Source organism: Phalacrocorax carbo, chromosome 5 (genome assembly GCF_963921805.1).
Source record: "Phalacrocorax carbo chromosome 5, bPhaCar2.1, whole genome shotgun sequence".
In the NCBI taxonomy this organism is placed as follows: domain Eukaryota; kingdom Metazoa; phylum Chordata; class Aves; order Suliformes; family Phalacrocoracidae; genus Phalacrocorax; species Phalacrocorax carbo.
Window position 1 is genome coordinate 49,479,738 of NC_087517.1, and position 16,685 is coordinate 49,496,422.

A 16,685-nucleotide genomic window follows, 5' to 3' on the forward strand; every position below is an offset into this window, starting at 1 on the left:
AGAAGTGAAGAATTGGTACAGTGCTATGCCGTAAATATTCTCAGCAGAAATCTCTGCGTGCAAGCTGTGTTGGTAACTATACATATCTCATTCCTAAAGTAGTAAATAGTTTTGTTCCTGTATGTATATATTTAAAACAAAAATTTTGATTTTTGACAGAATTTCCAGAAGTTTTCTGGTATGAAAAAAAAAAAAAAACAAAAGGAAAAATGTAAAACATAGAGGCGTTTCCTTGCCTTTTTGTTTGTTTGTTTGTTTCCAGAATTGCCAGACATTTTCCATCTCTGTCCCCCAGTGGTTTAACACCAAACATTGTAATGGATGAGCTCTTTCAGCGTACAGCAGGAGAACTTCTGGCACAAGGATTTCTGCTGCTGGTTGTGCAATGCTCTCTTATAAGTTTTGTATGCATTTTTCTTACCTTACCTAATAAGAAACAAAAAGAGAGAGAACACGAAGTTCCTAACTTCTAACTGGTAATCTTTTATAAGCAAGTCTCAAAGCACATAGACTACCCACTAGTATTTTTTTCCATTCTGGTATGAACTGTGAAAACCTTGGCTGTACCCATAACATAAATAATGAGAACCAATGTATTATTTTACATTTGGGGTATTTCACTTGTATTGCCTTCACTAGCAACCCTGAAAATAACCACTAATACCTAGAAAACACTACAGCAACTCAGTGCTTTTTCCTTCTGTCCAGTTGTTATAGCTGGACAATATTGAAAAGATTTGTCCCCACAGCCCTTCTTCAGGACATTTGCATGTGGGATGTTTGAGTTATAGGTCCACATGACTCCTGGCTTACAGTGCTGGTATCTAACCACAGATACCTCATGTCTGGCACCTGCATTTAATAAGCACGAAAGGGCCGAAGGAGGCATCAGAAGCATCTGAAACAGATACCGTTTAGAAACAGAGCTTTATGGTCTAAAAGACTCTATACTTTTGAGATTGTGTTAAAGCAGCTAAATTAGCACAAAGGCTTTCTCACAGCATCTAGTAATTTTTTCAACTTCCATTAATCACTCATGTTCCTGAGCATCTTAACCAGCAAAATACTTTTCTTTTTATGCAGCTGGCTCTACTTCAAGAGTTTTGCCAGTAAAGCTAAACTGGTTAGAGAGCATTGTGTCTGCTTATATAGCCAACATTTTTATGCTGGCAACATTTCACATTTCAAGCCAGTTCAATCTTCCTGGTTAAGACTATTATGGTTTCTCAAAGATCATCAGTACTTTTATGACTAATAAGTTGATAGGAATCTACATTTCCTATTGAAGTCAGAGGCTTTCTGCATCCTAATAAAGGATGAACTGGCAGTTGAAGCAGCGTGCATTTTACTCATTGTTCATTTTTTACTCCATCCATTTCGCAAGCATTTTTCACCCACACTTTGAAAGGAAAGCAAATCCATCTTGCTTGCTGCTTAGTTTCTACATTGGTCATCACCTCAAGGCCAATCAGGACATGCTTGCTTCTCGCTTTTTGAGTCAAGGTGCCAAGAAAATTGCTATTGTCTTATGCTCCTGGGCAGTTTTTAATCATATTTAAAATTGAAGGCCGCTCCCTTACTAGATATGGGAAGCGTCAGAATTGTCTACAAAGTTTTGTCAACACAGTGATGCTAGCTAGAAATAAGAAGAAAAAAAAATCATAGCTCTACTGGAAGCACCTCCAGCATGGATGAGAGTCTGCCCCTATCTGAGTGACGCAGGCAGCCCGCAGGCAGGTAACACGTGGGCAGGAAAAACACCTCTGGCCTGGGTACTCTGCACCTCCCCTACAGAGTTCTGCCAACATACCTAAAAGAACCCATGTTTTGTAGCCTGAGGAGTAAAATCCTGGATTTTAAGCTTTTATGCTTGCTCATGAACAGCAGCCTCTCTCTGCCCTTAGGCACAAAAGCTGAGGAGGACTGTGGTAACCTCTAGTGACTGATGTCTATGTAGGTTAGGTGGAGCAGAGAGACCATGGCTGCTGGAAAGCTCATTTTAACTGGAGTGAAAGGATTGAGGACAAGAATGTGAAAGTTAGATTCACGCTAGTAAATTAAACATGCTCTGAAGTGTTTTCCAGCCCAGAAACCAATGCGCATAGAATTGCAGAATCATAGAAAGGTAGGGGTTGGAAGGGACCTCTGGAGATCACCTCATCCAGCCATGCTGCTTGAGCAGGGACACCTAGAGCAGGGGGCACAGGAACGCATCCAGGTGGGTTTTGAATGTCTCCATGGAAGGAGACTCCACACCCTCCCTGGGCAGCCTGTGCCACTGCTCTGTCACCCTCACAGGAGAGAACTTTTTTCTCATATTGAGGTGGAACCTACTGTCTTCCAACTTGTGCCCAGTGCCCCTTGTCCTGTCGCTGGGCACCACTGAAAAGAGTCCAGCCCCATCCTCCTGACACCAGCCCTTCAGATATTTATAAGTATTGATGAGATCCCCCCTTAGTCTTCTCTTCTCCAGGCTGAACAAACCCAGGTCTCTCAGCCTTTCCTTATAAGGGAGATGCTCCAGCCCCCTGATCATCTCGGAAGCTCTCCGCTGGACTTGCTCAAGCAGTTTCCTGTCCTTCTTAAACTGGGGGGCCCAGAACTGGACACAGTACATCAGACGGTTTGCAAGAGGTGCTCAGCTCTTGGCCTCTTGGCCAGGGTGGGCACATGCACACTGCTTGTTGGGGTTGCTTCCTAGTCCATGCCAACTCCTGACCCGTACCCTGGAGCTTCTTGGGAGAGTAAGTCAGTATGAGTGGAAACCATGCCAAGAACAGCACTGGCAATTTAACAGTAAAGGCCTCAGGAATGTTCTCTGTCACTGTTTAGTTTACTAGTGCCGATGCAGCTGGACATCTAGGGGGAAATTTGCCCTCCTGGTAAAATATCTAAGCATGATTCCTGGCAACAACAAGAAGAAACTTCTGCCCTAGCCCTGGCATGGAAACACTGACTTATCCATTGAAATACAAGACAGTATAAATGGGACTTTAGAAAGTTGGAGACATTTCAGGAAAGTCCTGGTTGGAGAATATGACTCCAAGTACACAGCTAGTACTAGTAAACCCAGTCTTGCTTGCCTGCTCTGTGAAGATTTCTTTCCTATTATTTGCTCTTTGTGGCTACAGAAACACCATTAGAAAACAAATAATGCAAAAGTAACTGAAGAAAAGATGTCTCTCATACTTTATCTTGCTTGATCTCTAAACCAGGATCACCTAGTATGGAGTTCTTTTCTTCGGGGCAAAAGAACAGCTTCACTTTCCTTGCAGCAGGGTAATTGCACAAACCCAGCAGGGTGCGGTTACAGAGTGCAGCCCTGCCTCGCAGCAGAAAGCCTGTCAGGAAGAGACCACTGCTTTGCAACACATGCTCCAGTGAATACAGGCTACAATTCAGGGAAAAACTTAATAGTTCTTCACATCAAATCCTTAATATCCCAAGGATTTCTCTCCCAGGGATTCTCGAACAACCAAAGTGAGCCAGAACTGTGCGCTTCTTTCCCTGGAGTGTAAAATGTTACAGTTCTCCAGCCAAAAATTGTAGTGAAGCTACATTTATTCCTTTCCTTCTCAACAGAAAAAAAAAAAAAAAAAAAGAAAAAAAAAAAGGACTGCCTGGAATGGGTTTTGTCAAGTCATTTACTTGCTTTTTATGCTTATTTTTTTACCTTGAATATATTAGGAACAGCAAGACTGACTTTTCCGCACAACACAGTCCCTCTCAGATACATTTATTTTGTGCTTTCACTTTAGTTCATGTAGTATAACAAAGATGACATTTTTGCAAAGTGTTTTTCTGTCACTGGAGTTATATAGCTATGTATAAAAACACCGAGTGTATTTTACACTGACTTACTAAAATTCTTCCATTCAGCTTTTCATCTCTTGATTTTTGCCTTGCGGTATCACAGCCTGTCATGATAGCCGACTTCTGTTGAAGATAAATACTTTTTATGTGAAATGCACACAGTTCTTTCAATGCCTCATATATGAAGTAGACACAGTTCTTCCACTTGCCTCCCTCTCCTTTTTTTTCCCCCTTTTTTTTGTTAAAAAATAAAGCGTTGGCTGTCGCTCTCCGTCAAAAAAGGCAAGGGGCACACAGGCAAACTCCTGGTATTTTCCAGCAGGAAAAAGTTTACATCACTCAGAGGCCAGCAGAGTGAGCTGTATATATACCTGACAAATGGGAATTCAACGTGGCTATTCCTTGCCAAGTACCAGTAGATACAGAAAACTAGGACTACTTGCTATTTTAAGTGAAAAGGCAAATGAAGATCTATTCTCCTACTGCAGGCACAGGAGGTCCCCAACTCCCAGGAGAAACCTCCCACCTAGCCCTCAGAAGTCAGCCCTTCTTACCTCACCTCTCTTCTCATTCAAGTGATTCCCAGCCAGGGTCCCTGATCCTCTCTCCCTGCATGAAATACCAATTCTGGAGGCTTTTTCATATGGCTGGGAGTAGAGGCCACAGATGAGAACAACAGATGGCAGGTAAGTATACATACCCGTACACACACGTCCCCATGTCCAGGAGATCCTGAATTTAGGAAGTTATGAATAGTATTTAAGAGCCTTATAGTCTGAAAACTTACCCAGAGTCCGAAGAGCTTACCCAGCTCCTTACTGGGTAATAGCATGTGCTATTGCCCACATGCTTTTTACATAGACATACCTGCACTACTTCGGGAAGGACAATTTGTGGATACCCCAGGCTGGCTCAACCAAGAGAGAGAGCCAAATCAGTCAGTACTATAGCTGTTTTACCCAGGCCTGGGTGCAGGCAAATTTGCCCAACTAGGAAGCAGAGTTCAGTCTTCAGACTGAACTACTGGACTAACAGCAGTTTAGCTCTTGAGATCCAAGCCAATTCCTGCACATAGTGCTGTGCAGGTCCATCTGCAGGCTCAGACCTCACAGCCGAGTCCCATTGGGTGATACAGACATGAAACCATAGAAAAAAAGGGCTGTGAGAAGACCTAAGGAAGTCATCCAATCCATCTCATTCCTCCTAAGTGATTTTTTTTCATAAAAGACATTCAGGAGAGAATTGCCTCTGGCACAGCAGATAATTGAACTGGTGTTTCTCAAAACTTCATGATAACCACACTGATCACAGGGCCAGCCTTCCTCACGCCATGCAGTCTCACCATTCACCCCTTATAATCTGATTTTGGAGGTCTGGACTTGAAGACAGCTACAGACAGTACCAAAGAGAAGGAAAGAAAAAGAATCTATTCACCCTCAGATAAAGCATTTTACTAAGCACTTCTCTTGGCATCTGACCATGAGCTACAAACTACATTTCAATTTTGATATTAAATCAAAGCTGTCTTTATTTCCTCATAATTAGAAGGCTCCCAGAGTGAGGAAACAGCAACAATAGTAGGTGGACTGGAGAGCAAATTCAGTATGATGCCAGTTGTGCTTACTGGCAGACAGCATCTTTGTTTTGAGTATGTGACTCAGGTAAATATTCTCTCTTGCCACATACTCCTGTGATAGCAATGACAGTTATCTACCTCTCCCCCGCCCTTTGCATCTCTCCACCCACATGTCTGACAAAGTTATTCTGTACAATTAAGTCCTTAACCCAGGCATGGATCAATCTGATTTTGCACATGCCTTGTAAAGATATTGCTTTAGAAAAGCCCTGAGAAAAAAGTGACCCTCTTCCCCAGTTGGATATGGCATTTCAGGAGTTTTACTGCTTAGAAAAATTCTACTTACCTCTGACTGTAGAAAGTGCTAGTTTTATTGGTTTGGGAATAAGACAAGCAGGCAGCTTATGAGATCAATGATACAATTACAATATTAAGTGATATCCTGTGAACAAGCCCTACGCTTCCTTTAGGCTTACTTGTCCAGATTGTAACACAGTGTTGTTTTGTCATACTGCCTTTATTCTGTTTATCCTTTAACAACCTCTAAGCTTACTGCTGATGTTAATGAATGCCCACAGGATTCCAGTCTCATAGCTATTAAACCCTGACCTCTAACCGCTACTCCCCATTTTATATTTTTCCTCTGGGATGCTATTGTTTAGCCCACTAACTTTGCAAACCTTTCATTTTGCAAACAAAAATTAGGATCCCACTTTCCTTCCCTTTACCTTCTGGTCTATTCCAGCAGGTAGTTTAAAGATACTGCCATATTTGTGTAGGTGGAAAATGAGCGCTGTGGCACCAGTAGAAAAGAGACCATACCAAATCTTTCAGATACTTCCTCTCAGGAAGGAATAGACAATCATAGAATCATAGAATCCATTAAGGTTGGAAAAGACCTCTAAGATCATCAAGCCCAACCGCCAACCCAACACCACCATGTCCCTAAGTACCATGCCTACATGTTTTCTGAACATCTCCAGGAATGGTGACTCCACCACCTCTCTGGGCAGCCTGTTCCAATACTTGACAACTCTTTCAGAAAGAAATTTCATAATCTCCAACCTAAACATCCCCTGGCACAACTTGAGGCTGTTTCCTCTTCTCCTATTGCTTGTCACTTGGGAGAAAAGACCAACACCCACCTCACTACAACCTCCTGTAAGGTAGTTGTAAAGAGCAATAAGGTCTCCCCTCAGCCTCCTCTTCTCCAGATTAAACAACCCCAGCTCCCTCAGCTGCTCCTCATAAGACTTGTGCTTTAGACCCTTGCCCACCTTCATTGCCCTTCTCTGGACACACTCCAGCACCTCAATGTCCTTTCTGTACTGAGGGGCCCAAAACTGAACACAGTAATGGAGGTGTGGCCTCACCACTGCTGAGTACAGGGACATGATCACTTCCCTGCTCCTGCTGGCCACACTATTCCTGATACAAGCCCGGATGCTGTTGGCCTTGGCCACCTGGGCATACGGCTGCCTCATGTTCAGCTGGCTATTGACCGACACCCACAGATCCTTCTCTGCTAGGTAGCTTTCCAGCCCTGTTCCCCAAGTCTGTAGCATTGCATGGGTTTGTTTGACCCAAGAGCAGGACCCAGTGCTTGGCCTGTTAAGCCTTATACAGTTGACCTCGGCCCATCGATCCAGCCTGTCCAGATCCCTCTGCAGAGCCTTCCTACCCTCGAGCAGATCAACACTCCCGCCCGACTTGGTGTCATCTGCAAACTTACTGAGGGTGGTCTAAGTCCCCTCATCCATTTATCATTTGTAAAGGTATTAAACAAGACTGGCCCCAATGTTGTCTGTGTAGCTCATTTTCCTTTTCTGATCAGAGTATTGAGTTGTCTAGTACAGTCACCTGGATAAACAATTGCTGTCTGCAAGATCAGTCCTGCCACCTAAACTCAGCAGCACGCCAGCTCTCCCTGGAAGGGCCCACCATGAAGATGACTCCACATGGCAGCCCCTCAGCTTTATTTAACGTGGTGCCTGCACCAGGTTAGATTTGTTGGTAAGACAGTGCCAGATAAAGCAGCACAAATACATGGCAGCTCTCCGAACTGATCAATCGTACTAATTTCAGGAGGCCACAGATGGTAAACTCATACTACAAAACAGTTCCCCCAGAGCCTTGTTTCCTGTTGCTCATGAAAAATGGTGGAAAATAAAATCTCTCCCTTCTCTCTTTGGATTCTTCTGTCCTTTGAAGGTCTCCCAGCATGAGAGAAGTAAACCAGTTCCTTTGCAAGAGGAGGACCTTTCCCTTGCCAAGCTTGTGAAGCCTAATGCATACAGTATTTACATATTTGCATTTCTTACGGAGTGTTATTCCGCTTACAGAACAATGCACATAGAAATGAGGATGGGGATACTGCCACAGCCCTACCGGGCTCCAGCCGCAGGCCCCGCTCGCGCGGAGCACGAGCCCCCAAGGTGGCGCCGGGGTCTGGTACGGCAATAACGCCAAAAAATCCCCCGCCGCGGCGGGACCGCAGCGCCCGGCCGCGCCGCCCTCCGCCCCTCCCCGCCCGCCCTCAGCTGACAGCGCCAAGATGGCGGCGGCGCCGCAGGGGAAGCCGGGCGCCCGACTCAGCTGACAGCGCCAAGATGGCGGCGGTGCAGGAGGGCGAGTTCGCCGCCCTGCAGAGCCTGCTGAAGGTAAGCGGTGCTGGGGGACGGGGCGCCCGGCCCGGCCCGGCGCGGCGGGGGCGGCTGCCTCTCCCGGGCAGCGCCTGAGCGCCCCGCTTTCCTCCCCGCCAGGCGCCGTCGAGGGACGCCGTGCGGCAGCTGTGCCAGGAGTGTTTCTCCAGCTCGCCCGCCGGCCTGGGCCCGCTGGCGCAGCGCGCCTGCCCCGGCCTTGCCGCCAGCCCCGAGGAAGCGGAGCAGGTAGGGCCGGACGGGAGAGCCACCGGCGCGGCGGGGAGCCTGCGGGAGGACGGGACCCGGGCTCAATAAAAGCGATCCGCTCCCGGAGGCACGCCCCGAAGGGGCCTCACGGGGAGGCAAAAGGGAAGGGCGGGAGGCGTGCTAGGGGACAGTGAGGACCTCAGCTCCTGACCTGTTATGGCAGTACTTGGATGTCCAAGGTGGTGTTGGTCTCACTGCAGAAGCCGTGTCTCCACTGGCTGCTGAAGGCCTGTCCCATGCTGTATATAATGCTTTTTGACCCAGCAGAGTTCTTTCTCCTCTTCCTACAGCTGGTATCTGCTTTGCACAACCTCACCCGGCACGTCGTATACCACAGCCTGACAAGGGCAGAAGATATCCTCTCTCTCTTTCCAGAAAACTTCCACCAAAATCTGAAAAACCTTTTGACTAAGATAATCTTGGAGAATATGTGAGTGCTGCCCACCTGCCATTTACTTTCAGCTTTAAAGTTAGAATCATAGAATGTCTTGAGTTGGAAGGGAACCACAAGGATCATCAAGTCCAACTCCTGTCCCTACACAAGGACAACCCCAAATTCACACCATGTCTCTGAGGGCGTTGTCCAAGTGCTTGTTGAATATCATCAGGCTTGACACCTTGACTGCCTCCCTGGGGAGCCTGTTCCAGTGCTCCACCACCCTCTGGGTGAAGAACCTTTTCCTAATATCCAACCTAAACCTCCCCTGGCACATCTTCCTGCCATTCCCTCGGGTCCTGTCACTGGTCACCAGAGAGGAGAGATCAGTGCCTGTGCCTGCCCCTCCTCTTTGCCTGAAGTTAAAGGCTATGTATCTGGTTTGATACATGGATAGCTGTCAGAATGCAAAGCCTTGTTTCAATGAATTTTGTGCATGACTTCAACATAATCACACAGGCTGGGATGAGCAGAGTTGAATTAAATGTGTCATGAGTGTAATGGCAAACAAAACACAGCCATAGGCATGGGGAGTTCTCCCAAGATTTTTGGAATGGGTATTGGCCTTATTCACATTATGCAAAGTCCCTTTTGTCCTAACAACTCACCTGTGTGGTGGAAAAGTGCTACAGATGATGATAAAACTTAGAGGGCTAGATTTCAGCACTTCAAAATCCGATTGGGAAGCATCTAGATGCCTGACAACTACCACCTTGGCTTAGGTGTAGAGGCACTGTATGCAGTAGAGGATGCACGAGGTGGTGGCAGGGGATGGCAGTTCCACGTGCTTGTACATCTCACTGCTTAGTAGCCTGTTGCTTTGATAAAACCAGGGAGAAAGGTACATGCCAAAGTGAGCCACACCTATAGAAGAACCAATAGTTGGTCACCAGTTTGTGTACCATTGCCCAGCTATGACAGCCTTTCCTCTGCACTCAGCAGCATAAGCAGCCTCTCTCCCCTGCTTACTGCTGCAGCCCTGCTGACCCTTCTGTAAGGGATAAGCCACTCTGAATGCTTTCCCTACCTTTTTTCTTTTTCCCTTGTGTTTTTTTGGTGGTGGTGGGTTTTTTTTTTCCCAAAGCACTGCTGATATTGTATTTTCTTCTCTACTTTTTTACAGCCCTGCTTGGAGGAATGAAGCACAAGCAAATCAGAGTAAGTGGTAGTTCACATCTTGATGCAGTTAATGTTTCCTGAGCTCACTGGAGCTAGGAGTTTAGAACAGTGCATTGCAAAGTGTTTTTGTAATGTAGCACAGGGATTCCTCCGTTTACCTTAGATGAAGCTGTATGATTGTGGCATCACAGAGCTTAGCAGAGGCCAACAAGCTTGTATTCAGATCTGCGCTGCTGTGCTAAATTGGTTCTAGTCCTCAAGCAATTCCATTTAACGCTCAGTCTGTTTCTGCTTGCACAGTGTGGTCTATGGCAAGTATTTGCAAAACTTTTCAAAGTGAAGTGGTGTGATCTCCCCATTCAGATCATTAAGCGATGTCTGTATTCAATAACTGTGCACTGTAAAGGATATGTCTATACTGGGGAATACCTCATCGTTGCAAGTCTAGTCAATTCTATGCATTATTTCTTTTCCACACATAAGGAAGTACACTGCATATATTCATAACTTTGCTTTTTCTTCACCTTGTGAAACAGCGCTGTAATTAAGGAACGCAAACTTTAATATACAAACATTCATCATGTAGAATGAGTTACGTCCCAGTTACGTGTTCCATGCAGGTACAACACTTTGTTTTCTCTCCAAGAGGTTTTCTTTACACTTAGCACTTAGAGGCTCACAAATGAGAACTGATACATGAGTACTTTGAGGTCTGCATGGATCCTCTTTACCCTTTTCTTTGCCTCCAAAGGAGATAACGTCCAACAGTTAAATGGCATGGCAAGACCTGGAAATACACTGTCCCTCTAAGTTCTAATGGAGTATAAATAGGGAGAGGGAAGAAACTGTTGCATAATGCTAATACATTAAATGCAGCGGTTGCTTACACTAAACAATGTTCTAGTGTTACCAAGAAACATAACGCTTTTTCCTGTATCCGTAACACTATCATACATTAGAGGAGATGAGATCAAGCATGACACACCAGCATGACATGCTAGCTAGGTCTTCGTAATGCAGAAGCAAGGCTGGGCCCGTGGCTCTTGGAGCACCACCCAGGAGCTCTGCTCTGATGCTCGTTTCCTTGTATTCATTACAAGAATATTTTATCCTGTTGGAAGAAGATTGTCTTTTAGGAAACGGTGAATTATTTTCGTATCATATTAATGAAGTGTCTGGCATATATTATATAAGGACCAAGGCAGTGATTTAAAGAACAGACATTCCAACTGATTGATCTATGTTAACATAAAAACGTGGATGGTTTCCTGCCCCTCCCAAGCCACCAGCAATCAATCTTTGCAAATTAACATACAAGGCTAAACAGATGCATGTTGTTGCAAGTGCTGCCAAGTGCTGGCCCTGCCATACAGTGAACTGGAATTTGTCCCAAAAGCCGGAGCAAGGCAGCCAGCTCTCCACTGCCCCCTGGAGCTCTGCTCAGGGGAGCAGGAGGAGGAGGGAGGGCCGTTCACCAGAGAGAAATAGAAATTTCTGTAACCACTGTTAGGAAGCAACATGAGCATCTGGAGTCAGGAGGAAGGCTAGCGATCAACCATTGTGGAGGAAACTAGGCATCTTATGATAGGCAGAATCCAGACAGGCTATTGAGAAGGCTCTTTCCTTAGCACTCAACAGAGATTCAGTCTTTGCCTCTTCATCCTTCTCTGGTACCCTTCAATAGATGTCAAATAACTGGTGACCACCAGGTCCGATGAGGCTTCACAAGGACACTCAAACCTACCAAGCACCACAGCTGAGATTTTAAATTGAGTTTGAGAATAAATGGTCACCTCCCTGCAGGTCTTTTACAGGGTTGGTCCTATGTTTTATTTGGACATCTTTGAAAATCCCTAGCTGTCATAAACAGCAACAATGTTTCTCCAGGCACCTTGTAGCCATTTATTCTGACATAGTTACAGCAGTTAAGCCTCTTAGCTGCAAATGCTCTTTGCAAACTGAAAGGGTTTGTCTTTGTTTCCATGTACTTCGTGTGGACTTGCTTCTAGTGAGAACTTACTGTTTTTCCCAGGAAACGGTGGTGCACTTTTGAACATAGTAAGTACAGCTTAGCTCTTACCAGAAAATGGAGTTGAAAAAGGCGCAAGTGGTGGTCCGAGTCTTATAAATGTGGCAGTACCAAAGTGGAAATGACTTTAAGTATGCCCTGTAAAACTGCACCTTACAACTTGATTTCTTTAAATATATTTTAGACAAGGAATTTACCGTACAGACATTTTCCAAATTTCTGGATTCTGGTGGAAAATTGCACTTTACCACTGGGCAGTCAAGGGTTCAAACTACTCCTTTTAACACTTGCTGTTGTTACCTGATTGGATAAATAATTATGCTTTCCTCTGGTTTGCAGTTTGTGTGAGAAAACACTTGTAAATCTGAGATGAAAACGTCAATACTGTTTCTTTTTCTGGGCTAAAATGTATTTTGTTTAATAAAAATAGGAAACTTTGTTTTGTTCAAACAATGGGGAAAGATATCTGCATGCCGCTCGTCTAAATACCTGCTTCAGTTTTGCTTGAATATATTCTTCAAACGTTCCTTATATTTATTACTGGCAGCTGAAAGATGCTGTTAAAAAACATTATGCTCCCAGGAACTGTCAAAGACCACTTGCAGCAAACCTGTTGGTGCCAGAGTCTTTTTAGAAGAACCTTAATCTCAGCTTTTATGCCAGTTTGTGTGGTGCTTAGGGACTCTTTGGGGTTCATAGTGCAGTGAGCTCCTTTAAGTACACACCATCATGAGATAACGTCCCCATCTCCTCTCTGCCAGAGATAGCTGCACAAATTTCTTGGCAGGGCAGCCAAGTCAGACCTGTCCTCCTCTCCTTGGAAGACTCATGGGGTCTCCAGCCCTGAACTACTGATGTCAGAATTGCACCAGACTAGGCTGTTGAATCAGTTCTGTTAGGCTACGTCTAATTAGGATTTCTTCAATATTTTCAGCAAATTGGCAGGATGCATGGAGGTTGCAGTTTACCAAGATATATATGCTGCACTGCAGGATGCTTTGGATCACAGGTTGGGGAGCTTGAAATAACTCATTTTATACTGCTGGATTTTAAGAGCATTGCTGTGTGCTTTCTTACTGGTTACAACAGCAATAAGCGTATAGGTCCCAGAGCAACTCATGATGAAATACTACTTGAGTGTTGCAGGCAGCAAGGCAGGGGATGAAGAGGTGGAGAAGAAATCTTACTGCTCCCCTTCTCCCAACTGCTTTGTGAATTTATCTCTGCTTGTCTTGCATGTGATGATGGGAGAACCCTGTTTGTCCTTCCAGTGTCATGAGGAGGCCTTCAGAGACTGGCTTATTGTAGAGTAAAAATGATGTGTAACTGTGTAGTAGCACTAAAGTTGTACACTTCCCAGGGCCAGAAGTGGAGCAGCACATGTGGGGTGGTAGTCCCAGGTTCCAGAGTCTGGTGTCATGATGTCCTGCTGGGCCTAACAGACCCATTTTTTTAACCCTTCAGTCTCCCTGCCTCGGCTGGTTGACATGGACTGGAGGGTGGACATCAAGACATCTTCAGACAGCATCAGCAGAATGGCCGTCCCTACTTGCCTGCTTCAGTTAAAGGTAACGTGGCTGTAAAAGTCAAAATAATCAAGTGGTAGTGCAAAACAGTTCACATAAGCATCTGGTGCTTGCCTTTGGCCTAGTGGGCAGTTAACACTTTCTCAGAGATTGTCTTTGAAATACCACAGAGCCTGGGAATAATGTCTCTGATGAAAGCCCTCCTTTTCTTGCAAAGGAGAGTTTTCTTCGCATGCAGATGTGAGGAGGGAGCATATTTGTTCCTGGTCACCATTGCTCTCTGCAGAAAGAAAATAAAATATGAACTCATAGCCCTTTAATTCTAAGCCACTCATCAGCCTGTCTAGCTGACTGCATTAGTTGGGAAATGACCTTTGATGACTAATAACTTCCTTCACTGGCCACATCTATCATTTGGGGAGTATAGCTAAACTTACTGCTTATATTCTGCAGAGTTTTGGATCCTCCCCAACCAGTAGAAATGGGATGGGTTGGTTTCAGAGCAGGAGAAAAATCTAATTTCTGTTTGTGGGATGGGGTTAAGTATCCTGTGCGGTATCTGCTAAGACGCTTTTGATATGGATGTGGCTTCCTGCCACAAGTCTCTTCAGAATTTCCCTGTACTCACGGCAGTATATGCTTACTTGCGCTTTGTCAATGGCAGCATACTTCACTGTTGAGGCACATGGCTTAGAAAATGTGCCATGGTTCTTCAGGATGGAGCTGCATATGAAATTTAAAGCATTTTTCTTAACCTGTATGTTAAACACTGACTTCCATAGTAGCAGTTGAAAAACACGCAACTGAGTTATTCATACAGCTAACATCTGCATTCCTGTTTTCAGATTCAGGAAGATGTTGCCTTATGTGGACACAGTCCTGTTGTTTCTGCGCTGACTGTGGAACTGAGCAAAGAAACCCTGGACACTATGTTAGAAGGTCTAGGAAGGATCCGGGACCAACTTTCTGCCATTGCAAACAAATGAATACTCAAGGGCATGGATTCCAGCAGCGAGGAAGGGAAGTACTCTACCTACAGCTCTCAGAAGTTGCAGCCTAGTGTAACATGTTTTCTGTTTTAACAAAACAAACTTAAAGAGATTTCTTTATTGAGTTAATAAGACAGCTTTTCAAAAGCTAACACTTAAACATTCCTTTGGTCTGATGCCAAAAAGTGTATTCCTAATACGTTGTTGAACAAAAGCTGGTCTCTATTTCAGAAAAGGATGTGAGGGCTCATAGGTTGGCTTAATCACAAGGGTCATAACTGGAAATGGCAAATAGATGTGGCCAATGAAGCAAATGCTGTCTCTCGGCCCTGAAATTAGGATCTAAAAGACTCAAGCTGGTTAACAGGCTGCCTTCCAGCATTAGCAGACAAGGAAGGTGCTGCTTTTGGGAATGTGCATGTACTGAGGTGCATGCTGGATGCAGCACTCACTCCCTCTCGATGAAGCACAGCCATGCTGCAGATTATTATTACAGAGTGATGCTTTGAAATGGGGCAATTATGCTACATGTTCCTTTCTGATCAGCTTCATAGCACCATTTGCAAAATGACTAGACTGACCATCTTTAGCAGCAAGTAATTTGCTCCTCCTGTTTGAGAAGAAAAAACGAGTTCAGGTAATTCATGTTTGGGTTTATTGGACTCAGCTTTGCCTTTGCTGCACTAAAAACAGACTGTGAAAGAATTGATGGCCGTTGCCTGTACTGTAGGAAACCCTTCTGTGGCAATATGTGCCTACACATCCCCAAAGTGTTCTGTTGTTTCTTTGTATAAATCTTCACATAATTAAAAATTGAACTGCTAATTGATTTTTTTTGTGAATCCTTTTCAGCATAGAAGAGATGTTGTCCTGAGTTACCTCAGCGTCTTTGTGATGCTGCCTTGTTTCTAGGCTGGTTTAATGGCTGTTCATGTTTGCTGCTGAAGAGGGATCTTTTGGTTCCTGTTCAAGTAGATTAATCTTGTAAATTGTCTTCTTTTCATTATAATATGGTTTCAGGGCACCTTCTTCCACGGGCACCACCTGTAACATTGCAGAGAAACTGATGACCCTGACCTAAAAGTTTATAAATATACGTGCATTGAAAGTGTGGAGGAGTAAGTGCAGAAAATGAACAAAATTCAGACTCTTCTTTCCAATGAGCTTCAATAATGCTCCAAATTGGAAGACTGGATTCAAATGCTTTGTTTATGATAAAGTCCCACCTTTCATAAAACATTTGGCTCTCCTTCAAGATACAAAATATTGTCTCTTGTGTTTGGAAACACAAAATCATTCAAGAAGTGTGCGTAAACCACAGAGCTTTGTCAATTAATTTTATATATCCCCACAGAGCGCAGGCTAGAGCGTACGTGTAAATGAAGCCCGTGCCCTTAAAAGATACTGGTGTAACAAAGCTTGTGCATCAAGATGAGATGTATGACAAGTCACTTGTTATCTTGTCTACTTTGAGCAAAGATTGTAATGCTAGAACATATCAAGGTAAACTGATAAATTTCATATATAATAGGGAAATCAAAGGAGAAGATGGATATTCAAGAACGTTCTATAAGATTCAAGCTGTGACATTAGTAGTGGACGACTTCAGTTTGAGGAAGTTTTGTTGCCTTTGCAGCCTAGCCTTAAACAAAAATCTCAGTTTATATTGTACTGTTTATTTTAGAAGGTAAGAATCACTGAGAAAGTAAATAATGTACGATGAAGTACTTGTAGTGTTAGCGGAGCTGAGGAAGTCAATACACAGAGGAAATCCTTGAGGTAAATACTGGAGTTTAGTCAAAATGTTGTAGGGCCTAATGAAATGATGAACTGACATTTGCATGGCGTTCTCATACAAAACCATTCAACAACCACAGAATAGTCAGAAAGAAAAGGAGGACTTAAAACTGAAAATGCTTTCCCAGTGTCAGAGTGGCACTATCTGCAGGTAGTTAAAAGTTGTTCATGAGGTCTTAATAAAGGGGGCTGTCCACTGGTTCAGAGGTGTGACAAATATCTGATGACTCGCAAGTCATTCTGCAAGAAGATACTGGTATTTTCTAGCCCACGATTTAGGAGGCTATGAGAGCTTTTGCCTTCAAATCTTTGCCTAAATGTGGTGTTTTCTTATTGGCTCTTATCACCTTTGCCAGAAAAGCCGAGACTACTTAGGAAAAGGTATATAAAGCAAGAGAGGCTGAGTAGGGCTGTCATTACCCGACCAGCGAGAGTACTCTACATTAAAGTACTGCTTACAGAGACTGCTACACAGAGGGAGACTAATATGC

General features: G+C 44.3%; 1 protein-coding gene and 1 long non-coding RNA gene across 2 annotated transcripts in view; one reads left to right on the plus strand and one right to left on the minus strand.

Annotated features, from left to right (window-relative positions):
- LOC135313445 (uncharacterized) overlaps positions 1–8,592 on the minus strand; it is a 26,814-nt gene extending 18,222 nt beyond the window's left edge. The window contains exon 1 of the long non-coding RNA XR_010373090.1: positions 8,450–8,592. This is a non-coding gene — a long non-coding RNA (uncharacterized LOC135313445). The remainder of the gene's footprint in view (positions 1–8,449) is intronic.
- Positions 7,920–15,222, plus strand: COMMD9 (COMM domain containing 9). Its single transcript, XM_064452336.1, has 6 exons — positions 7,920–8,049; positions 8,152–8,277; positions 8,589–8,728; positions 9,858–9,892; positions 13,347–13,450; positions 14,254–15,222. Exons 1-6 carry the CDS (start codon positions 7,999–8,001, stop codon positions 14,392–14,394), a joined length of 597 nt encoding a protein of 198 aa, XP_064308406.1. The 5' UTR covers positions 7,920–7,998; the 3' UTR covers positions 14,395–15,222.
- The last annotated feature ends 1,463 nt before the right edge of the window (positions 15,223–16,685 follow it).

Coding starts and splice junctions, on each gene's coding strand:
- COMMD9 (XM_064452336.1), top strand. CDS start 7,999: ATGGCGGCGGTGCAGGAGGGCGAGTTCGCCGCCCTGCAGAGCCTGCTG. Junction 8,278..8,588: donor GCCCCGAGGAAGCGGAGCAG/GTAGGGCCGGAC, acceptor CTCTTCCTACAG/CTGGTATCTGCTTTGCACAA. Junction 13,451..14,253: donor CTTGCCTGCTTCAGTTAAAG/GTAACGTGGCTG, acceptor TCCTGTTTTCAG/ATTCAGGAAGATGTTGCCTT.